We start from the raw sequence: 25,338 nt of genomic DNA, 5'->3' as shown, positions 1-25,338 counted from the left end.
GCGGACTCCCTTTTTCTTATTGCATAGGACATTTTCACATCAAATCAGAGACTAAACACAAGTGGAGTAGAGAGGAAACAGTTTATTTACAGCAAAATGAAAATCTACATTACATAGGCATTCTAAGAACTATACATTTATTTAAAAAATGCATAATGATCTTGATATTGATCCTGTTTGTTTTTTTGCTGTCAAAATTCAGAATTCAATCAATTTAATTGATTTAATCTACCTGGACATGGTTTGACATTTTGCCGTTATATTTGTAAGCTGCAAACCTCTAACGATAACGTAGGTTTAATAAACTGTAGCACACTGTGTGTAAGTGTGTGTGTGTGTGTGTGTGTGTTCGGGGGGGTCATATAAATAGCTTTTGAGAAAGTTTAGCAAAAGGTGCACAGCACTCCTCATTATGTTTTTGCACTAACTTCTCAGTTATTAAATACATGTGACAATCCTAAAGAAAATGAGATGATGAACCGACCCAATCGGTGGTCAAGATGGCCTAAACCAGACAGGTCAATTTTTTTTGCATCAACTGCATCAAATATTACACAGTGTTAGCATCACTCATGATACTTCAGCTTACAATAAAACACATTTGCCAAATCTCACGCTCTCTTCTTGTACTGTGTGTTTGAAAACTGCTGAATGAAACAATTCTGAAGTTGTTCATTTTCTATACAAAAGCTAGAGTTACACAGTATATCCATCTCCAAGTATTAAGGCTATTAGCTAGCATGTCAATGAAAACAGTTTTATCTTTACAATACAGATAACAAACAAAAGCCTACCCTTAATACACCTGGTAGCAAAATATCTCATGAGGAGAAATATGAAGAAAAGCAAATTAAAACCAGAGGACGCACCATCACCTGTGACTGCAGCTCAGGTTACTTTTGTTGACAAGCTGAACTGAAAGCTGGTTGTGGTTTGAATTATCTTGGTGAGTTTCATGACTCTTGGGCCTCAGAAACTCTTCAAGATGATTTCAATTCTACAGAGTGGATGAATGAAAGTTTGCATTCGTTATTAATCCCTGAAGAACTTACTCCTATGGATACACAACTTTTGCTCGATAACAATAAAGGGGTGTCACCTGAAAAATAGAAAGAAAGCAGTCCAGCAAACAGGTGCATAAACGCTTGTTCGACAGCCACCGCTGGGATTTCCTTTGAGTCCAATTAACAGTGATTCTTTGTCTCTGCATGTAAACACTGTGTCCATCACATGCAACACAGTCACTAATGGTTTACTGCTTGTTCCCAAACAGTTGCCTCAAGTCTGACATGCTTGAAACAGGAAGGCATTCTGAAGAAAAAAAACCTGAAAGAAGGAACATTTTCCTACATTTTTTTTTAAATACAAATAGTACAGACGACTAACGTATCACAACCTACCACTGACACAAACAGATATGCATGATTTCATAAAAATATACTGTAGCATCATTCCTTCGATATGATTGATATTAAAAATGTGCCCCGTCCTATTCATCCGAAATACATTCTAGTTAATGACTCAATCACAAATGATAAAGTTGCTATTTCATATATAACCAGCTTAAGTGGCATGAAAATCCTTCACTTAGTGCAAAAATCTAAATCAGAAAATAATTGCTGAGCAAATAATGATCAGAATTTCTTGGATTTAAAAGCCAAAAACATCAAATTCTACAGGCACTGGATTTGTTACAGAAAAAAAGCTAAATCACAAAGATGGTCGGACAGAGAGCGACTTCACCTTCACTTCACTTCGAGGCATCGACTCCAACATTAAATCTGTTCATAATTCTCCTTCAACATGACAGTATGAAAATATGACATAAATGAAGAGTCTTAGAGAGCAGAGCTGTAGACTGAGGAGTCACGTCCAGACACAGAAAACTATTTACACCCTTACACCCAAGGGCAAGGCAGCACAGGTTCAGTCTTTACCGTGTTCATGAGCGTGTGTGCTAATGTCTGTGTGTAGGCTGTGTGTAGTTTTTTCTTTGTTATTAGAAACCAGTAGAGTGGACGCTGGGGATGGGGTAGAATTTGGAGATGCGGCTCTGGTTGGAAGGATTAAGGCACTCGGACTCTCCGCTCATCTTGAAGAACACTTCCTGTTCCTGCAGCTTCCTGGCAAACTCTTCCTCAAGGGCCTGCAGGACACACAGGAAAACACTTTAGACTTCAGCGTAACTGCCCGTCTGTCCCCTTGCATACCTGAAGTCAACATGTGTCTCATGTCCGTCAGACAGAGGAGAGGCTCATAAGTCTCTGATCACTCTCAGATAGTTATGGTGATATACTATATATTTGTATTGAATATGCTATGTCCATAATCATCCCTATAAATGATTATACAGCTTAAGTTTGTGCCAAATGGAAACAGACAGAATTTCTTACTTTAATAAAAACAAGAAGAGGTATTAGGGAGGAATGGTATCTGATATTAACATTTATTTATAAATTAATTGAATGGACAATTGATGAGGTAATAATTCAAGGTCAAGAATGATTTACAGACATGGTTGTAAGTGTGAAGCTCCAAATTAAACTCTTTTCAGAATCTGAGCATCATTTCCTCTGTCGAGGAGGAGACGTTTTCATCTGCGTTTGTTTGTCAATCTATTATTTAGCAGGATTGAGCAAAAACTACTTGAAGTATTACCAAAAAACTGGAAGGATGCATAATGGGTCTGGAAATAGATTTTGTGTAGGTCTGGTTTTATATTAGGATCTCTGTTATTGCTTTAGTGATGCATAATGCTAATATCAGAGGCAAAGGAAATACTAATAATATGATTTTGGTCAAGATTAACCAACTGCAAGATCAGATAGGAGTCAGGTTTAGTTAGAGGATACAGACGTCACATATATATATGTAATTTGGGTTTTATAGATGCGTCACCTTCTTCCTGGGTCGTAGCTTCTCCCTCCACTCCTTCAGCTCCAGGCTGTGCTCCTCATCCAGCTCCTTCAGTTTTTGGGTCTCATGTTCGATAAGCAGGTGGCACTTCTCATTCTGAAACACAGGGAGGTGAGGTTTAAACATTTTGTTTATGTTACAATGAATTCGATTTACAAGGTTACATTTTGTGTTTCTGTTTAATCAATACCTGCAGTTGCTGAAGCTCTCGGATGTTGGCGTCACACTGCAGCTGCAGGTCTCTCATCTGGTTTTCGTGTTTCTGTTGCTGGTGGAGCCTCTCGTTCTTATGCCTCTTCTCCTCCTGAGCTGCAAACTGAACGATAGAAACACAGGTGAACTTAGCTGAATGTTGCTTAAAGAAATATGATCTGACCCTCAATTCTCCATATATTCCATTAACCACAGGACAAAAGAAAATTGGTTCAAATGAATTTCTACCACTGCATCCTACACAGCTCAGGTACCTGTTTGACCTTCTCCCGCTCCTGCTCAAGGGTGACAGCAGCTCCGGTGATACGAAGGCTCTTTTTAAACATGGCCATGCGGGTCTTGGCCTCGCTGCGCTGAATCTTGGGCAGTCTGGTTCTCTCCTGCGTCTGCTTGTTCTTCAACTCCTCGATTAGACGCATGTTGTAGCGCTGCATCTGTTCCATCTCCTGCAAAAAGCACACAAACACACACAGCGGTGGATGTGAGAGATGTAGGGAGTTGTCAGAGCAACCTTTATTTGTTTACATCTTTAACAGAAGCAAAAGCTAATGGGAATTCTGAATTCTGAAGATGGAAGAAGGATCAGAGAAGCTGTAACCAGATAAAAGAGTGACAGTAAGGCCAGAGTCTCAAACTGCTGTGTACCTTCTCATGTCTCTTCAGCAGCTGGTGTCTCTGCATGAAGTACTGGTCTTTGAGCTGCTGCTTGAACAACTGGTGTTTTTCCTGCAGATGGCGCTCTTCCAGCTCCCACATAGCAGCCTCCCTTGCTGTATGCAAACACATGAGTGAAGAAAGGACAAAGCTTAATGACCGGACAGAAGATCCAGGTTTACATGGGAGGGTTTCTACCTCTTCAACATGATGTCTCACACTAACAGCATTCAGCTTTGCTACAAGTCTGTTGAGAGAGATTTACAAGATGGAGCCCGGGACACAAAACCACATTTGTGGAGTTGCCTCATAAGAAGGAAAGTGCCAGATCCTTCTGTAAACAAACATCATCTTAACTAATGCGGTCTCAAATCTCAGAATTTCTGTTCACAGTAAAAGTTTTTTTAAAACATTCTTAAAGCAGAGCTACATCCCATGACTTGGTTCACAAAGTATTAATGAGAAGTTTCTGACATATTATCCACAGGTTCCTTTCTGAGCCAGGGCTAACTGCTAACGTGCTGCTGTCTGACAGGGCTGATGAAATAACGCTCAATACTTTTAACATGTTGAAATACATTAAAAAAATGCAAATGGGTTTACAAATAATGCTAGCATCAACCTGTTTGAAGTAAGAAATTAAAATTATTGTGATGAAGTAAACCCCGTCCATAGCCTTACCACGATGTTAGTGCAAATTAACAAAGCTATTTGATCCTAAGTCTTTTGTTTGAGTGAATGATCATAAAAACGCCATATCTCAAGCTATGTTTTTATCGAATATTAACAAATTACCCAATACAACACAAAGACTTAAAGACCATACGATTAAGGGAAAATACCCAAAGGAGGAACACTTCCTTGACAGTGACAAGGTTTTGACCCGACATGACCTGAACATAGCATCACCTGACGTTGCACAGTAAACATGGTTTGATATAACTGTTTACCTCGGAGCAGCTGCTGCTTGTGGTTGAGGCATTCTTTCTCGATGGTGGCGAGCTCGTGTTTGTGTTGCTGGATTATCTTCTTCAGAGCGCTGTCCAGATCCTGCTGCTGCTTCTGAAGAAACTCTTGTTCCTGGACCGAGGATGATAGAGATTATAAACAGGTTACGACCACATAGACACAGGTGACCCAAGTTGACTAGCAGTAAGCGTCTTTGCTGTATCCAGAGAACAGGCTTTATGAGGCCGTCTGAGTGTGGCAGTCCCTGTGTTCAAGTGTGTTTGCCGGTCTACAGTCTCTTTGCCAAGTTTACCTCAGGTTAAACACGGCTTGAGCCAGACAGTTACAAACTGGCTGCAACCACTGTTGCACCTGCTTGTCAGTCAGATTAATCTGGCATACTTGGCTCAGCTCACCAAAAGGAACCTTTAAATCTCTACAGCGATCATTACACAAAATATTTTGCTCTTCAACCTGTAAAACTATTTCAAAGGAGCATTACCCCCTCCTGGTACTGTTCTCTTGCATTAGAGAACAAAATGTTAAATTAGTTAGAATGTACAGCATTTCATTTTCAGCGGCACCTAGGTATGACCAAAATAGAACTCTGTTGATTGCACAAAAGTACAGAGTGGCTTCGATCCTTTTGTATTTACGGATTATTGTGTTTCTAATATATAGTATAGACAAGGCAGGGCACCAGGCCAACTAGCAATCCTTATTTTAATATCAACAACAAAGAGCCATTTAAGCTAAGGTTGGTTATTCTGGAAAAGCTAGCAAGAATCAGAGCAATACACCACAAACATATATATTTTGTGTCTGGAGTGGGAACGGATACAATCACTATTCACTCCTGGGTCAAATGACTCAGCAGCAGACACATGCTTTAATGGGCTCAGATCGGCAGTAATGGTGATGAGACACATGGGTGAACACATTAATTTGGTAGGTCAGCAAGGTGAGAGAGAGCCTCAGTTTTTTTTTACTTTATTGATGGCTATCGGGACAAGAAAAGGACTTAAACATAGAAGATAGAATTTTTAAATCGAAATAACATAGAATTCGCATTGGGGCATATCTGTTTCGTGCTGTGTGGGTTTGTCTCAAAATGTGAGTCAACATTTGTATCTGGGCAACCTTTGTTGTCATGCTGGTGCCTTGAAATTTAAAGCGAGGGAAAGGTGGTGTGTGTAGTGAAAGAAACTAGATCCCAAACCAGAGGAGGCATGGGCGGGGGATACAACGCAGCTTATATCCTGAATGGGAGCGTTGCACAGGGTGCACTAGGACAACTGAAAGGACTGAATCATAACATAGGCCACTCCTTCCTATACACATTTTACAAACACCCCCAAAACACAAACACACACTGAACCTGAGGTGGGCACTGCACACTCAGGTAAGAAGGTGGGAGGAAATAGTCAGCAACAAAAATTGCATCAAACTATAAACAAAATGAAAAACAAAAGACATGTAGAGGAAACAAAGCTCAAAATCCACCGCAATCCGAGCGCTCGTTACCTCCTCTGGCGATGCTTGGATTACATCTTCCTTAAAATGTTTCATGATAGCATTTGTCACACGCTTTGGAGAAAGTCCAACTTCCTGTTTGCCCTGTGTCAGGGCAACAATGGGCAATGAGATGGAAATAAAATGAGACACACGCTGTGGATAGATTAGCACTGGATGAGAAAATAAATGAGATGTGGCAGCAGAGACTGATTTAGTTACTGCATGGCTAAAGAGAGGTAATGTAAACAGATAGATAGGAGCCGTACAGTTTCTCGTTCTGGGCAGGTAAAAGAAGTAAAGGCCGAATTATAGTCGGGTTGCACGCACGCACGCAAGACACGCAACACACCCCTTTCGTGCCCTCTGGCGGCTTGCGTGCGTCCGCCAATTTTTCTAAACCTGGTGCATGCTTCTGCAACTGCATCTGTGGCTTTTCACGCCGCTGTGGAGCAGGACTCGTTGTCATTCATGCTTCCCCAACCGTTGCGCGTGTTCACCGCCAGAACACTAGGTGGAGTAACGTGTTTTGTCGAAGACAACTTCTTTCTTCTTCGTTGACTGTTTATTTACATCGCCACTGCGGCTCCTCATAGCCTTTTTCTGGCGGACAAAACCGCCAGTCAGTGAGGGGTTATACAAGTGGCAGGGTTCATACACATTTTGACCAATGGATTTCCATGACTTTTCCATGACTTTAAACCAAATTTCCGTGACTGAACATTTTGTAAATCTCTATGTATTCGCGAAAAAGTGACAATGTAGTATTCAAACTAACAATGAGAATTCCAAGGCATACAGTATACCTTAAATTACACAAACCCAAGTATGCCTGCTTATATTTTAGCGTATTTCTTTAAAAGCATATGAATTATTTAAAACTCCGCGTAAATGAACTAGGGATGGGCATTCGATTAAATTGTCCTAATCGATTGTTGGGAGAATTAACGATCGATTTTCGATTAATCATTAATATTTTCATATTAAAATTCACTATTTATAGGCTATATTACAATGCAGTGAAAATAGAAAAAACAAAGCGTATTTCCTCAATGAGATCTTTATTCGAAAATGAACAACTCTTGTGGCAGTTAAACGGGATCCGTTCACTGGTAACACTTGAAAATATGCGCTGCTGTACTCTAAACTAAGCCCCGTTGGGAGCTAGCTGAATTTGACTGTTCTCGCCCTCTCAGTCAAGTTATTGTCACGCCCTAACACCCGGAACCCCTCACACAGACCAGGGTCTGTCCGGGTTCCCCTCCACGTGGACTGACGGTCCGTGTGTGGACATGAAGCCGAGCAGTGCAGGTTAGCTCCGGACTGCTTTCTCCAACTGCTAACATCCTCGCTGTGCTGCGTTCAAGGCAACTCGGATATTCCGACGTCCTGCCACATAGCGAACATGCAATCGTTTTCATCCATCAAAAAATAATGTCATCGACGAAACTCATCGTCGATTAATTATGCCATCCCTAAAATGAACAACATGAAAATATTAATATAACAAATTTCCATGACTTTTCCAAAACTTTTGGGAGATAATTTTTTTCCATGACTTTTCCAGGCCTAGAAAAACACATTTTAAAATTCTATGACTTTTCCAGGTTTTCCATGACCGTATGAACCCTGAAGTGGTCATACTTTCAGATCTCTTCTGCCAACCGCTCTTCTATTTGGTCTATATTCGTTCTTCTAAATCTTCCGTTGTTTCAACCGGTATTATGGGGCATGAAACTGGAAATGCGACTCCGAAAAGGATGTAGTTAGCAGACCAATCACAGCCTTGCGGGCTGGCGGAGGCTTGCGGAGCTTTGTCTATAGTTAGAAAAAGTGGGCGACGCGCGTAAGAAGGGATACATAAGCACGTAAGGGGCCCGGAAGGGCTCTTGCGCTTACGGGCCCGTGAAAACGCAGAAGCTTGCATCAGCCTTAACTACACGACAAAGCGACGCGAGCCTCACGCAGCCCACAAGGCTTGTGATTGGTCTGCTTACTACATCCCGTCCAGAGTCTAGTTTCCGGTTTCATGCCCCACAATACGCGGAAATCACGGAAGATTTAGAAGAACTTGTATAAACCGTTACTTACTGGCTGATTTGTCCGCCAGAAATAGGCTATGAGGAGCCGGAGTGGCGATGTAAATAAACAGTCGACGAAGAAGAAGACTTCTTTGTGTGTTTTGTTTTTTCGTTCTGACGGTGAATTGCGTTGCAACACGAGCAGGACGTTAGAGAAGTACAAACCAAAACGAGTCCGTCGATGCAACTGCGTGGCCTTCCGCGGTTGCAGTCGCGGGACTATAATTCAGCCTTTAGAGGGAGGCAAAGGTAGCAGAGTTATGCGATCTTCGTGCTAACCTCTTTCTTGCGGTTTTTCAGCATGTTCTGGTACTTCGACAGCTCTTTGTCCTGCTCAGCTTTGATGCGTTTGGCCTCGTCCCGGAGTCGGTTGGTGTGCTCCTGCTCCAGCCTCTCGATCGTCTGCTTCTGCTGCCGCTCCAGATTCTCTACCTCCTGGTCATACTGACGCTTCTTGCTCTGATGGACACAGAGGGTCACAGAATGTCAATTAAATATGTCAGCGGCTGTGAACAAAGACGACATTTGTAAAAATGTATCTTTTCAAAGAAATATGAAGCAATTCGAATAAGGCCAAACAGATACTGCTTGAATTGAACATTAATTGTCTGTTTTTCCCAGTAATTATCGAGACAGATTTTTGACACTTCTCATGATAACATCAGAAATGTCTTACTTGGAGTTTTGCCCCTTTGCTGCAAAGTGCAGTGTAAAGGGAGATTAATTAAATTTGCTGTACAATTTGAGGCATATTCTCTTACATATACTATTGAGGCATACAATTTGAGGCATATACTATTGTGCTACCACCTGCTCTCGCCATGGTCCACATCGCTTTACCTGTCTACATAGACTGTTTGACAAACACAGCCTGTGTTTAGGGGAAAACTGAATCAGTGTGCTCCTGTAAAACTTGTGAAAAACCCTCAGTACATCTGGCCCCTCTGAATTTCTACGAATCACAAATATCTGGATTTTTACGCAAAAAGAAACAGAATAGTAGTCAGATGAGTCATAATGTTTTACACTTTGCCCACATCTGGGCAGACATACTGATAAGCCTTGTTGTATCTTCGTTTGAATTATCTGACTTTTCCTTAAATCCTTTCAGACTTGGATCGAAAAAAAAGAGAGAAACATATGTTCAGCTAGGGCAGGGGTAGGCAACCTTTACTATCGAAAGAGACATTTTGCCCCCTCTTCCCCCAAATTAAATCTGTCTGGAGCCGCAAATGTTTTAAAGTTATATATATATATATAGTTATACAATATATATATAAAAACTATAGCTTGTTGCATTTATTAAATTATAGAACGACAATAAAAAAACTGTTGACATTTTATTGCTATTTTTATTGCTATTACAAAATACATGTGTGGCCTACTTGGAAATAAATGAAACACAAACCTCAGCTAGCTCATCTCCAGCTGAGTACTTTTCAGCAAATGCTGTGTGCTCGCTCTGGAAATGTCTTTAAACATTATTTTTCTAGTTGTTGCCAATTCCTCGCCACACATCAAGCATACAGGTAAACCTGCATCGCTAGCAGTGAAAGCGACTGAATCGGTCCACGCAGAATTTAACTCTCACTCTTAAATTTTCTTTTTGGGGATTTATCCATGGTTAGTTTAGCGAGGCCGGGTCGGAAACTCTAGATTAGCGACCTGCAGGGAAGAGCACCGGGCCGTAGACGTAATAGGATGTGACGCATATTTTAGTTGATGAAATATTCACACAAAAAGTGAGAAAAGGTCAGACTGGAGGCGGAGCTCAGTACAAACCACCTACAGCTTCCGCTCTGATCAAGAAGATGCTGCGCTGATCTCTGAGCAGCTGAGACCAGAGAAACTCTCTGTTTTCACTGTTAAGAAGCAGCCGGTCAGTCAGTGATTGGCTGCTTCACGTGAGCGAGCTGATCTCACTGTGTGAGTCTATGTAGAGGAAATAATTGTTCTGTTAATTTTACTCAATGTTAGGTAACATCCAAACTAATATATTTCAGTTCAAAAATAGTATTTAAAACTAAAAAAATGTCTATCCAGACAAGTTTTTTTTAGCTCTGTACAAATCTGCCTCTCCATATTAACATACCTAAATATGCATATCACGTGATAATTTGCATACAGTGGGTATGTGTGCATGCATGCTTGCTGTAACAGAAAATACTATGAACAAGAAACAACAATGATGAAAAGAAAAACCAGGGATTTATTTTTTTGGACCGACAAAGAGGTGGAACTCTTACTAACAGTGGATTTGTATATGTCTCAGTTTAGCTCTCCTTGACCAAAAGAGAATTAAAACAACAATGGGGCCAGAAGCGTAAATGTAGCAATATATGTATACATGTATATGATAAATATTTCCAGTAGAGCATGTCATATAGAGTATTATCTGGAAATGAGACTGCCTGCTCCCCCCTTAAATGAACAAATTAAGTGTCTTACTGTGGTCTCCTGTTCGAAGCGGCGGTAGATGTGTTCTTTTTGCTGCTGCAGTTTGTTGCTGAGCTGCTGCTGAGCCCTCTGCTCCTCCTTCTGCAAGAAGCGCAGCTCCCTAAGCTCCTGGCGCCTGCACATGTGCAGGAGGAAGTGAGGAAAGAAAAGAAAGAAAGAAAAAGGAGGTCACCAGGGTGAACAGGCATCACCCCTTTTGGAGCACTGTGCAATGAAGTACAATTAGATTATAAAGATGCAGGATTCAGAGAGCCTAACTCCACACTGGTAGCTTGTGCACTGAGGAACTATTTCCATAGTATTTGGATGAAACTGGTGCAGAGTGTATGCATGTAAATGAAGGCAGATGAATACCTGAGGAATCTCATTTCCTCGTTCTTGGTGTCATTATCAGTGATGATCTTTGATGTCGTGACGCTCACTTCCACTCCATCCACGATGAATTTGCGAGTTTTCTTCAGTGTCTTCTTCTGACGCTTGGTGTCCTGGAATAAAAAGGATTTTCATATATGTATCATCCGCTCTACAAATCTGTCATTATACAGGTTCAGGTCAACCATTTGTAGACTAAATGTATCACACTGGAGTGTGTCCTGTGTATGTTACCTGTATGGAAACAGATCCAGGCTCTTTTGTTTTGGACAGAAAGCTTGAGATAGACAGATTTAGGTCTATGCTGCTGTTATCGGCAGCGGAGCCACCCGAGTCTGAATCTCTCTCTTTGTCATCCTTAGCTCTGTCTGGAACTTTCTTCTCATCTTCTGCATTTATTTTATCCATGTCTGTGGGTTTCTCTTCATTCTCTACTTTGGGGACATCTTTATCTTGCTCTGGTAGCGTCAATGACACCTTTAGATGTTTGTATCGGTCCTCCCCCTCCTCAGCTGGTGTGTTTGATTCCTCCAAAACAGCCATCTTTTCCTCCTGAGGACCCTCAGTGATTTCTGACATCTCTGGAGTGGCAGGAACCTCAGCTGTGTCCACTTCCTTTTCATCATCACCAGCGATCTCCATCTGCTGCATTTCTTTAACAGGTGCCTCTGGTTCAGTCTCTTTATCATCTGAGGAAACATCTTCTCCTGCCTCTAAAAGCTTTTCTTCAACAGGTTTCTGTTCTAGCTCTCCATCCACAGCTGGAATGTTGGATGCCTCTCTGGTTTGCTCTGCTGCTGCAGGGTCAGCAGCCTCCTCCACAAAGCTAGTGTCTACCACGTGGTTTGCCGCAATGACATCTGAGGGTGCTGGCAAGGGTAGAGCTGATTCAACCTTCTCCGGGACAGATTCCAAGACGGACGGAGAGAGAGGGATCTTCTCATCCTCTGAGCTCGCAACACTGACATCAGATGGGGCACGTTTGTGGCCCTGAGACAGAAGCAACAGGTACAGAATGTTAGGAATTTTAGATTCTTAATTCCTTTTCCGTTTTGTTCACCAAATAATTCAAATTTGGCCAAGGAAGTTGCATATTATATCACTCTCTCTTTATTCCTATGTGTCCTGTTTCTAGTAAACAAATCAAATACAAAACTTAATAAAGCAGGTCCAGTTTTGCAGCAAGTATTAAATTACTGGATCTAGCCTCACCAAAGCTACCCTAACACAACTTTTTTTAAAGAGTATGTTAAATATATTTGGATTTTGGACTGTCAGCATAATAATAGAGAGGATAAGGATGATAAGATGTGCAAAACAAAATGCTGACATTTTATTTAAGCAGTGCAAACATGACGTTAACCCACCCGATGTCCTTCTGTTTCTTCCTCCTCTTCTTCTTCTTTGTGTTCTTCAATCTCCTCTGTGACCTCTGCCTTCGCCTCCGCTATGATCTCCCTCAGCGGTTTGCTGTCAATCGTGGTCGCCAAAAACGAATGCTATGAAAAGGACAAAGAAATTAACACAGTCATAAATCAAGTTTTAATTAAAATATCAGCACCTCAGGCAAACACTTCAGCTGCTGCAGTAGATTCACTTTAACACAGTTGGCAGCAAAGGATCACAGCCAGCCGAAAACTAATCCCACAGATTTTGAGATATAAATGCTCACAGTGTAACACGCTGCGACTATTTCCACTACACAAGACACGACAAATTAAATCCAACAAACACATAAAGAACAACACAGGCTGAATCTTTCAATCTTTCTGTCCTGCATCCTTTCGTAACGGAATCTCTCTTGGAGACTCTCGGTCTCAGTGCACTTCACAATAAATACAAAAAAAAAAAATCAGTAAACTTTTATGCAAAGTCAGATTAGATTACAAAAACAGCGCGTCTCTTCTCAACCTCACCTTCATCGGCGTTGCAATCTGCTGCACATACTCTATCGCAGGCCTGAGAATATGGAGCTTCTTTGATATCAAAACCTTCATTGGTGGCAGACAACTATTTTGAATTTTCACGCCCATCTAGTCTTCCTCAGCACAGGTAAATCGTTTTGCTGTAGGGTTTTGTGGTATTTCCTGTGTCTGTGTACGGATGTGTCCTTTCTGCCTCTCTGGAAGTAAGTGGCTCTGACTTGGCTGAGCACCTTAAACCCTATGGAAAAAGAAAATCCTGCCCTGCTAACGTCAGCTCAAGCACAAAGGGATGAGTGTGAGTCCTGCTAGGACACACGGTTCAGTGCCTAACATAGTCCTGACACTGGGCAAGTAAACAGATGTCACCTAGGACTCTGCTACTCAAACTCTGACTGGCAGGTAGTACGTGGGTTTGGGATGGGGAACAAGGATTATCACTTGATACAAGTGGTCACGTTTCGGGCTTGGGGGAAGTGGTAGAGAGTGAAAGGGGGTTGCAGAGCACGAGAATTCTAATTTTGTGTAAATTTTAAAGAGTGAGGTACCTGTAGAAGTTGTGCTGCGTTCCACCTGTTGTCCACATTCTTGTCCAGGCACCGCTTCAGGAAATCGCTAAATTCTGGGGTCCTAAATGGTGGATGTAGCAAAAACAGTCTTGAATATGTTTAATATGGTCAAGCACATTTAAAAGCATTTAATTGTCTTCCCCTTCAAGAATCTCTGTGCGGCTTAAGTGTCTTGAAAAGTTAGAAAAGCTAAGGCAAATATCATAGAAGTAGAAACAATAGAATTGTGCAATACTAAGCTCATCCTTGTCTCTTACTAGACGACAAAGCTGGACGCTGTGACTCACCAGCGTGACGGCTGCATCAAAGTAGGAGGATCTGCCTTGGCTATTTTCAGCAGGACTCTCATGGGGTTCATCTCGTGATTGGGCGGCTCAATCTGTGCTAGCTCAATCAAGGTGACCCCGAGGGACCAGATATCGGCCTTGTAGTCGTATGGACGGTCCTTGGACGTCTCGCACATCACCACCTCGGGGGCCATCCTGGAAGGAGAGTCATTGAAATGAGATGTAGAGATTACAGATGTTTATGTTTGGGCAAAAGAACAACTTATGGTGAGTAATAGTGTAGTTGTGCAAAAATCTATATAAAATAGTAGATTTATTTTCCACCGACCAGTAAGGCGTTCCAATGAAAGAGTCTCTCCTCTGCAGCGTTTTGGTGTTTCTGGCAGATACACCAAAGTCAGCTGGAAGACATATGATTGAGCAGAAATAAGTCACATTTTCCAAAAGTAACCACAATACAAACATCTGAAGTGAAAAAAATGAACCTCTTAGCAGCCAAATAACTAATCTCATGAGTGCATTAAGAAACCATATGCTGCTGTAACAGCGCTGTCACATGTGCATGATGACATCATGTCAGAGAGAGACAGAACCTGTGTGTTATGTCACAGTACAAAATGCTTGCTGTGTATTATTTTAATGAGCCTGTTCCATGACTCACACCCCTGTACGTAAGCTACATTACTGCATCTGCTGCATACGTGTGTTTGTGCCAGCACTGAGCAGCACGACACAACAATTGCTTTTTATGCAGTAATTCACTCATTTCACAAATTAAATTCCGGTGAAGTAATTGGGGTTATATTGACCTGGACATAGATGACACATTTTTGGGGCAGACAGGTAGTATTTACAAACTTGGGCTGTGGATTTTGAGCTGTCTGAGGAAAGACTGCATTATAGGCAATGTTGAATCTAATGTTTTAGAGGGGTGAATTGGTCTTGAGTCTAACACAGATAATTTCTTTCACCCTCTTTTTTCAGTGGGCTAGGTAATTCTTGAATGAATGTCCAATCCTAGAAGCAAAGCAAAGCAGTGTACAACCCATGTTCGACTCCGGCTGAGACAAGAGTTGATGGCGCTGATACTGTGATGCTGGCTGACCCCCACAGACAAACCACTGAAGCAGGTCTTACCTTTGTCACCGTGTTTCACTGAGTGGTTTAAAGAAAAAATTGCTCTGCAGTTTCAGATCTGATGACTTTAAAATAATTGATTTGTTTTTATTTATTTAATGTTTAATAACTTATTTATAGTGGCATGACAAATTAACAGAAATAATTATACCCACACTGTCACACACTTTGAATATCATGTAAATAATGAGTTTTAATGTGACAATTGTATGTGTCACAAGCTTCTGGAAATCTCATGTATTATGAGTAAGAGCAGCACAAGGAACAATTTACACAAAGTCTCTCTTCTGACTGTTTGACATGCTTTTAGTGTAATATCACAAGAGGGATCATGTGAACTTGTAAGCTTCTTTCATTAGAGTGGCTAAAAAAAATACTGTGGGAGACTTCATAACAGCATAGCTGTTTTTCTCCTCTGTATGATATCACATGATACCTCGACTCAGCTGTTTTCATCAGTCCAGATAAGTGAATGTAATGCTTTGTTGTGAACGGAGGATTTAACTGTACAATTCTTGTTGGCAGCAGTACAGTAATGAGGAAACATGATGAAAGTAAATGGAGACTATGGCTAAAGGCGCAAAGCCAACATAACTGAGGTATGAACTCATTTAGGATTTTCCCTTCTTGAAATAAGAGAAATTACGCAACTCAATAAGGAAAATAAAATACTTGTAAGGCCAAAAAAATTATCAGAGTCTTTGATTTTTCTGTATGTTTACTGAGATCACAATTTTTCCTCATAGCCTTTTTCCTCATAACGATACTCATGCTCTTGCTTTAATGTTTGGAAAAATAATTTGTTTTCTGGTGTGAAAAGTGAGATCTAGCTGTGACCTTACCCAGCTTGACATCGCCGGCAAGTGTGAGAAGGATGTTCCCGGCCTTCAGGTCCCTGTGGATAATATTATTGTCGTGGAGGTAGACGAGGGCCTGCAGAGTCTGCTTACACACCACCCTGATCTGAGGCTCTGTCAGGGGTCTCTCCAATTCTGCAGGAGGGGACGAGGTTCATAAAAACACATGCTTAGCATTCCTTACTCTGGAACACACTTATGCAACCTAATCATACGTGCTAATCAGGACTAAGTTACATTCATTGTATTGATGAAAGAGGAATGGGTCGGTCGAATAGAATCACAGCCCTCTTGATGAATTAAATTTGCCTTTTTTAACTTTGCTGTTTAGTCCTGCTCTCTGAACAGCTTCCTTTTTGATCTAGTAGCCTGTATTTAAAGAGGAAATTGCTGACTCACCGAGCATGATAGCATCCACAGCCCCTCCTGCACAGAACTCGATGAGGATCTGCCAACAAGATGGAAAAAAAGGATCAGAGCGGTGTTATTTTCCAACATTAGTTAATGGATATTTATTTATTTAAAAAGTGTGTGTAAGACAGTGTGTGTTGAATATTTGATATTCAGAGATCAGCTTTGCGACAAACAGCATTTTGAATGGAGGTGAGTGCAGGACATTCAAACCAATACACAGGCTGGAACTAGTGGCTTCTGAACTCTATTGTGATGGTCTGGAAGTTTCTCAGATTGAGAGAGAAAGCTCAGTCAGTGTATATATTGTGCTGGAACATTCAGTGAATATTTAGAGTGCAAAACTACAGACTTGACTGAGGCAATTTGAGAATGAACCTCCAGAATCCGAATCAGAATCAGAAGTATTTTATTGCCATGAATGAATGAAACACTCTGAGCCCTTAAAGGCACTTAGGAGCTTTCCGTTTGGCTGCTGACGTAAGAGGATTGGCTCAGTTGGGGTCACGTTGTGGAAAGGGTTTCACACAGCTGCTGGGTAGCTTGCTAGCTGCATTGCCAGACCTTAGGGCCTTACTCTGTAAATAGGATTAGGGTATGTAGGAAGTATGATTATTAAAAGGGGGTATATAAAAGCTTCTGGAGCAGGGTGTTTTTCTTGAGCTTAAACATGAAGTTACTACCTCTATTACTATTAAGGAATTATTTTTGGTTGATTCATTGGTTAAGACCTTTTGCTATTGTAGTAGGATCCATCTGTATTTTAAATGACAACAGCTTACTTCCTGAAAAAACACTAGCGCCAACCTTCGCCAAGGACCAATAGCATTCCACAATGCAGTTGAGCTTTTCAAGACTGTTCCACTTCCAATAACAAAGCCCTTACAAGATATACAATGCCTCGAGTCTCAGAACAGTCTTGGCTATTCAGCACGCAAACCATTCTAGTGTTTCTCTGTAGGCGTGCTGTTGTTTTAGTGGCTCTGCTGTTGTACAATGGCCTCCACAGTGGTTTATCCGAGCGACAGCTGGCAGAGAGGAACCATAGGCCAGGGTAGCTTTTCTCCTGGCTTTGTTTATTTAACACACACAAATACCAGAATAAGTATGCACCCACATATTTTGTAATCCATTCATATGGAACAGCGAGGGAGGATGTGAGACTGCATGATCTCACCTACAAGTTCGAGCCCAGAAAGGACGTTAATATCGGCGACATCACAGTAACAGATTCATGAAACTGCAGTGGGAAGCAGCGGTCAGTGCGTGAATTTAACCTGCAGTTGTAAAGTAAGTGACCTCCCAGACTCTCAGGGTATTATGTGGAATAAGGGCTTTCATCTCCAGGAGGGAATGTCCTGGATACTCTCTCCTCTTTGCACGAAACAGGTGCCTCACGGGCCAAGATAACAATAAACAGACAGCCTCATCAGGCTGGGACCATTGTTCAGAGGACAATGGAGAGGAAAAGGGCAGAGCGAGCAATGAAACGCACTGATATTACATACTCAGGTAATCAGGAGTGTTTACAATGACCTGACTGTCTTATTGGATCCTTGTGTATTGACACAAAAGAGCATGAAAACCAGACCGAAATGTGCAGACTTTCTCCAGAGATTACCTTTCACAAATGGAGGATACAGCAAGAGATTCTCTACTCAGACAGATTCACGACTAAACAACAATCTCTGGAGTGTTGAGGTGAGGGGTGGTTCAGCATGCAGAGGCAGGACGAAACAGTAAACAATTCCACTGCGGAGATCAAATGTTTTTGTTTACAGCACATCAACACTGGCTTCAGCCCTTATAACTACAAGCTTGTAAATATTGTTTTCCTTCCAAGCTGACACCTTAATTAAAGTACTCTACGTGTATGATACCTCTTTTCAATCCTGAGGTATATGTATTAATTTTGTTTTTTCTCTTGTGTCTGTCACATGTTAGAAACATCATTAATGCGCCCACTGTAAATCCTCTGGACAATCTCCTGCGGTTTTCTCACATGGGCGGATTCAAACATTATCCAGAGATTTTACTAGAAAGGGTGGTGGTAGGAGAAACTCTTGAGAAAGTCCACAGCAACTGATACACCTAGCTTACCACGTAGCTTAGCCTTAACGAGCAGTCCCCAGACTAGTCCCGTGCAGCCGGGAGCCCAGGGCAGATGGGTGACGTTCCAGAGGGGGCATAGTGCTAGACTTAGAAAGCCCACGATTAAAGAGCCACCAGCTCACATTTCAAATAGATTCTCTCCACTCAGCGAGGCACCCTCTGATAAACAAACTCTGATTATTGGCGACTCGGTTCTGAGAAACGTCATTAAGCGACACCAGCGACCATAGTTAATTGTATACCAGGGGCCAGAGCCGGCGACATCGATTCTAAACTTAAGTTAATGGCTAAAACTAAAAAAGGTAAATACAATAAAATCGTAATTCACGTCGGCAGCAACGACTCCCGGCTTCGTATGTCGGAGGTCACTAAATTGAATGTTGAGTCGGTGTGTGCTTTTGCTAAAACGATGTCGGACACAGTAGTTTTCTCTGGCCTGCTCCCTAATACAACAGGTGACGACATGTTTAGCCGCATGTTGTCTTTTAACCGCTGGCTGTCGAGGTGGTGTCCTGTAAACGGCGTGGGCTTTATAGATAATTGGCGTTCATCCCACTTGGGATGGAGCAGCTCTCTTATCTAGGAATATTACTAAGTCTATAACATGACAACCCATAGTTGGGACCAGGAAGCAGAGCTGCAGTGCTAAACACTTCTCTGCGCTCCCTCTGGATCAGTCACAAAACCCCATAGAGATTGTGTCTGTTCACCGTTCGATTAAATTATTGAAATTAAACAATAACAGAGCGAGAACTCCACACAAAAATGTAATACAAATTAAAACAACTTCTGAAACAATACAGGAAACCCAGACTTTTAAATGTGGTCTTTTAAACATTAGATCACTGGAAAAAAAGGCTCTTTTAGTTAATGAAATAGTCTCTGATTACAACATAGATTTATGTCCCTCACTGAGACGTGGCTGCATCCTGATGATTATGTCAGTCTAAATGAATCTACTCCCCCCAGTCATATCAATTCACAGGTTCCTAGAGAAATTGGGCAAGGAGGTGGAGTTGCTGCTATTTTTAACTCCAGTCTATCAATTATTCCTAAACCTAAACTCAGCTACAAGTCATTTGAATGTCTGGTTCTTAGTCTTCCACGCCAATCCAGGAACCACCAACAGCCAATCATATTTGCCGTAGTTTACCGTGCTCCCAGGGCTTATACTGAATTTTTAAAGGAATTCCCTGAGTTTTTATCAAACTTAGTCCTAAAGACCGATAAAATTATTATTGTTGGTGACTTTAATATTCATGTTGATAATAATAAAGATTGCCTTAGCGTAGCATTTATTTCAATACTAGACTCTATTGGTTTCAGTCAGTGTGTGCACAAACCTACTCATTGTGGTAACCACACACTTGACCTTGTATTATCGTACGGTGTCGCAATTGAAAATTTAACAGTACTTCCGCGCAATCCAGTTCTATCAGACCATAATTTAATAACCTTTGACTTTTCAATAACTGAATATATGCCACTAATAAAAAATTGATTTTCTAGATGTCTACCTGATAGTGATGTTGCTAAATTTAAGGAAATAATTCCAATTACATTTAAACCCGTATTAGCAGTAGATATAAACAACAAATTCTTTAAAACCCTGAGCTCCATTGAGATCGACCACCTCGTCGATAGCTCTGCAGACTCATTACGATTAACATTAGACTCAATAGCGCCTCTAAAAAAGAAAAATGTCAAACATAGTAAATTAGCTCCGTGGTATAATTCCCAGACAAATGAGTTAAAACAATTATCAAGAAAACTAGAAAGGAAGTGGCGCTCCAGCAACAATTTTGAAAACCTCATAGACTGGAAGAATAGTGTTAAAGAATATAAAAAGGCTCTCCACAAAGCAAGAGCCGCCTACTATTCAAAACTAATAGAAGAGAAAAAAACCATCCCAGGTTTCGCACTGTAGCCAGGCTGACAGAGAGTCACACCTCCACCGAACCCAGTATTCCTCGATCCCTAAATAGCAATATCTTTATGACCTTTTTTAATGATAAAATTCAAACTATTAGAAATAAAATCAACCATCTCCTGCCCTTAATTGGCACTAATACCCTCCCAACAACAGAGATCTCAGAAACGGCTGAGAATCCTACCCATTACTTAGACAGCTTCTCTCTGATCACCCGTGATCAGTTTACCAAATTAATCTCAGGTTCTAAACCAACAACCTGTATCTTAGATCCCATTCCTACCAACTTACTTAAAGACATTCTGCCCCTAATTGATAGTTCGTTACTTAACATTATCAATCTGTCATTATCATCAGGTTATGTACCACAGTCTTTTAAAATAGCTGTCATCAAACCCCTACTAAAAAAAACCCACCCTAGACCCAGAGGTTTTAGCCAATTACAGACCAATATCTAACCTCCCCTTCATTTCTAAAATCTTAGAAAAAGTGGTAGCCAATCAGCTGTGTGAGTTTCCTGGATGCGGGTCAACCTGGAAGACCCGCAATTTTCTCTTATTAAACTCAGACAAAACAGAGGTAATAATACTTGGCCCCAAACCCCTTAGAGATGCATTATCTAATGATATAGCTGCGCTAGACGACATTGCCCTTGCTTCCAATGAAACAGTCAGGAACTTGGGATTGATCTTCGATCCTGATTTATCCTTTAATAGTCACTTAAAACAAATTTCTAGGACCGCTTTTTTCCACTTGCGTAATATTTCAAAAATTAGACATGTCCTTTCACAAAAAGATGCAGAAAAACTAGTCCACGCCTTTGTTACATCGAGACTGGACTATTGTAATTCATTATTATCAGGCTCCAGCAGGAAGTCGTTAAAGACTCTACAGCTTGTCCAAAATGCCGCAGCACGTGTCCTGACGAGAACAAAGAGAACAGAGCACATTTCTCCAATATTAGCATCGCTACACTGGCTTCCAGTTAAATCTAGAATAGAATTTAAAATTCTCCTCCTCACCTTCAAGGCCCTTAATAATATAGCGCCTTTATACCTTAAATACCTTAAATACCTTATAAACCCACTAGAGCACTCCGCTCCCAGAATTCAAGCCTACTTGTCGTCCCTAAATTCTCTAAAAGTAGAGTAGGAGCCAGAGCTTTTAGCCATCAAGCCCCTCGGCTGTGGAATAATCTACCACTTTCAGTTCGGGAGGCAGTCACCATCTGTTCGTTTAAAAGTAGGCTCAAAACCTTCCTTTTTGATAAAGCTTATAGTTAGAGCCAATTAGTGCGCCAGAACGTTACTTGTTCTATTTTGTGACACATGACACACTGAGGTTCTCTTTCCAGCTTCTCCTTCCTCTTCTCCATCCCTATCCCCCTTCCCCGGAATCCCTTTGCTTTATCACCCGCAGATCCAGGGCCTCTGTGGCCGCACCATGGATTACGGTTTGTGGATCGCGCACCGGAAGTCGCGGTGTTGGATCCAGTGTGGCGGATTCTGAGTCATGTGGGCTGATCGTGGTGCTGGTGGCGGACCCTGTGTCGCGTTGGCATTGGGCACGGGCGGTGGACCAGGACCGCGGTGGTGGCTTGTGATGGGTCCTCCTGATGGGCGGCGATGGACGGTGACTGAGGACTGGAGTGGCGTCTGGTCTGGATGGTGGATCGTGGTCTGGATGGTTGCTGAGCATGGACTGTGCTTGCAGCGGGACTGCTTGGCATGTCATGTTGGGGTTGTCCTTCGGGATGTCTACCCTCATCAATGCTGCTAGAGACTTTGATTATTGATGATGTTGTCTTGCACTTGGCATCTATTGCACTTCTCTCCGTCCTGGGAGAGGGATCCCTCACATGTGGCTCTCTCTATGGTTTCTACATATTTTTACCCTGTTAAAAAGGTTGTTTTGTAGTTTTTCCTTACTCTTGTTGAGGGTTAAGGACAGAGGATGTCACACCCTGTTAAAGCCCTATGAGATGAATTGTAATTTGTGAATATGGGCTATACAAATAAAATTTTATTGAATTTGATTGATACAGACTTTTGCATTTTCTTGACAACCACTCATCCAATCATCTTCAAACTGTTTGGGTGTTACGCAAAGTAATTACGGAAGAGCAGTGTTGACTTAGATTTGTGGACGAGGGGTTCTTCAAAGACAAAAGATTATTAAATATACATGTATTTGTTTGGAGAAAGTATCAGTAAAAAAACCAAGAGCATATCATATTTGCTCTTCTCATAAATGGATGGATTATAAACTGGTATGATGATTAACAGCTCTGAAAGATGTTTCTTGTGTGAACTTTGGCCTTTGATAACATATCACTGAAAGGAACTTGCATAGACTACAAAAGTCTTGCACTGAAAGTAAAGTGATGCAAGTTTAAAGGCCCAAATTGTTATAAGTAATAACTGCAGCAATGATACCTCTGTGATTTATAGAGCATGCTTACTATTGAGGACAATCGTTAACTGCAAAAAGTTTTTATTGATTGTTTTAAAAAATAGTTCTGCTGAATCAAAGTTCTGTTTTGGGGGCGATATTTCTCCCCGCTCTGAAGGAAATACAGAGCAAACACTACTGACACTGTCTCCAGAGAGCTCTTCCCAGTACTCACCCAGAGTTTGCTGTCAAAATAGAAAGCATCAAGCAGTTTGACAATGTTTTGGTGGTCACAGGAGGCCAGGATTTCAATCTCCACCATGTAGTCCTCCAACTCCTCCTCCGTCTTCGTGTCAATAACTTTGGCTGCAGCTAGGATGCCGGTCAGTTTGTTCTGAGCCTGTGGGATGAGAATGTTATTAAAGAGCTGTATGGCCATGTCTCGCTGGTGTCATGCAAGTTCAGAATACCTGTGCTTGTTCTCATTTACTGCTCTGGAGGAACAAACAGAATCTCTGAGACTTACAAAGGCCAATCTTGGTATCTGTTAGAATTTGAAATGGTCTTGACCTCCGCCCTGCGACAGACACTCATGTCATTTAAAGGATCTAAAAATAACAAATAACATTTGGCTTTACCGAGCGTCCCAGTAAGTCAGCAGCGACATGATATGTGTCTCGTTACAGGGAAAATGTCTCCTGTTTGTTTTGGCCACACTGCAGGCAGGATGTGCTCAATGAAGTTGCTGCTGCGATATGGGATGCAGCCCCTTCCTGGTGACCTGCCTGAGTTCGGTGGTCATTTAAAAAACAAAGACTGTACAATCAACACCTTGGTTCTAATGCTGACAGCTGAGTTTCTCCTGCTGAAGCATCAGGAGTGTATTTCAACTGGAACAACAGAAACACCAGACATAGTACAGTAGAAACGTAACACTACAGTTTACAATTTGTGCCCCTCTCGCCCTTCAATTTGACTCGGGAGTGCGACAGCCAGTTGCACAAACATACTTTTTCTCTTCACGTGAGCCTTGCAGAGGAATGCTGTGAAACTGACCACCTCTGACTAAATCACTGAGCTCGAGGATTAGGCTTAATTTAAGCAACACAAAAGTAACACTGGAATGAAATCTTGGGTAAGTCTAGCTATTTGAAAGCATCCAAAAATAGCCTTTGGCAAGAAAGACGTTATTAGATCACATACACTGGTTTTATTAGCCACAGACTTCCTGGTATTGGACTAGAGGAGCCCTCCTGTGTGACATTTACTGGCACTCATGCAAATGAGGCTCCTGCCTTCACCTTTACATTAGGGTCAAACCAACACACTGCACTGTTAAAATGAGGACAAGGGGGTTGCTTTGACACTTGGTCTGCTTTTTGGACAGGGGAATTGTTTGGCTTGCTTATTTGCTTAAACTCCACTGCGTGATGTGGATTCGATTTTAAAAGCAAATACATATATATATATATATGAGGCTGTTTATAAGGAAATGTTAACTTGGCTTTGTGAACGCTTCAGGAGATAACAAACATGTTGGATATCTGTTGGGTGGGAGCTCAGAATTCATATCTGTCACCAGCTCTGTCACAAGCAGGGCTGGGGCTCTGGTTTGAAGATGGTGGGTGGGTCACACTGCTGGCACGTTGTGTCAGACATTAGGAGGAGCAGAGAGGATGTATAACACTCAGGTTATGGAAACACAAGACTCCCACAACATCACACAAAGAGGAGAGGCTGTTGTCTACAAACAGCAGCTCTGATGGGACTTCACATACCTTGAACACCTTCCCGAAGGCTCCGTCTCCCAGTTCACCGATGATGTTCCAGACCTCCTCTGGGTTTTCATCTCTGCGCACATGCTCGTACTGTTTCTTCTTCTTCTCGGCCCCCAATTTGAAGATTTTACGAAAATTAAAAAATGACATGCTGAGTCCTGGGTCATTCAGTTACAAAGTTCAGAGAGGAATTCACTTTAAAAACGTCTCAGTGTCCTTGAAAGTGTGACTGTAGCAGCACAACAGAACCACACAGGAGTGTTGTCAGCGCGTCCAGAGAAGTAGGGATGAAAACCTAGCTTAGCCTTTGACAGTTGTGTCCAGTCCAAAGAAAAGAAACGAGCTTCCGCGATTGTTAAACGCTGAAATAATAATAAAAGTGTCCACCTGGACGTGTCCCATCATCTGAAATCCAATTTAAACAGGGCTTTAGTTGAACATTGAGTAATGGGAGTAGCTCGTCGTTGTTCCAGCTCCTGACGACCCACTGGCCCGACAACCCCTGTGGGCTCTTTCCTGAAGAAACAGCAGGAGATGAGTGAGCTTTCCTTCCACACAGTTGTAGTCCAGGCAGCAGGTCAGTAGTTTCCTCGGGGGTGAGGCCTGGTCCAGTTTATCGGTGTCTCCAAATTGACTATCACAGAAAAAACACTCATATTATTGTGCTGCGGGACTGGTACGTTAATCTAGCGGATTTAGTGTCGGTGCGCGTTCACGCGAGCGCGCGGCAGCGGCTCTTTCTCTCAGCGCCCCTCGTGCTGAGCGTTCTGAGACAGTGAGCGCGATCACGT

General features: G+C 41.8%; 1 protein-coding gene and 1 long non-coding RNA gene across 3 annotated transcripts; one reads left to right on the top strand and one right to left on the bottom strand.

Moving 5' to 3' along the window:
* Window positions 1–67: 67 nt before the first annotated feature.
* slkb (STE20-like kinase b) lies at window positions 68–25,150 on the bottom strand. The gene is made up of 18 exons (XM_062387517.1): window positions 24,548–25,150; window positions 23,005–23,169; window positions 16,325–16,373; window positions 15,911–16,060; window positions 14,260–14,332; window positions 13,932–14,126; window positions 13,624–13,705; window positions 12,521–12,652; window positions 11,388–12,143; window positions 11,136–11,266; window positions 10,773–10,896; window positions 8,604–8,783; window positions 4,734–4,863; window positions 3,775–3,899; window positions 3,384–3,575; window positions 3,107–3,232; window positions 2,899–3,012; window positions 68–2,146 (listed from the first exon to the last, which is right to left on the bottom strand). Exons 1-18 carry the CDS (start codon window positions 24,695–24,697, stop codon window positions 2,000–2,002), a joined length of 3,021 nt encoding a protein of 1,006 aa, XP_062243501.1. The 5' UTR covers window positions 24,698–25,150; the 3' UTR covers window positions 68–1,999.
* On the top strand, window positions 14,056–22,413 carry LOC133953559 (uncharacterized). 2 transcript variants are annotated; one of them, XR_009920706.1, is made up of 3 exons: window positions 14,056–14,198; window positions 14,916–15,667; window positions 21,798–22,413. It is a non-coding gene; the product is annotated as an uncharacterized LOC133953559 (long non-coding RNA). The 2 variants fall into 2 exon arrangements; XR_009920707.1 differs by lacking the exon at window positions 21,798–22,413 and adding an exon at window positions 15,889–15,908.
* Window positions 25,151–25,338: the final 188 nt, after the last annotated feature.

Source organism: Platichthys flesus, chromosome 5 (assembly GCF_949316205.1).
Source record: "Platichthys flesus chromosome 5, fPlaFle2.1, whole genome shotgun sequence".
Classification (NCBI taxonomy): Eukaryota; Metazoa; Chordata; class Actinopteri; order Pleuronectiformes; family Pleuronectidae; genus Platichthys; species Platichthys flesus.
The sequence above is the reverse complement of the archived record's forward strand: the minus strand, read 5'-3'. Positions and strand labels throughout refer to the sequence as shown.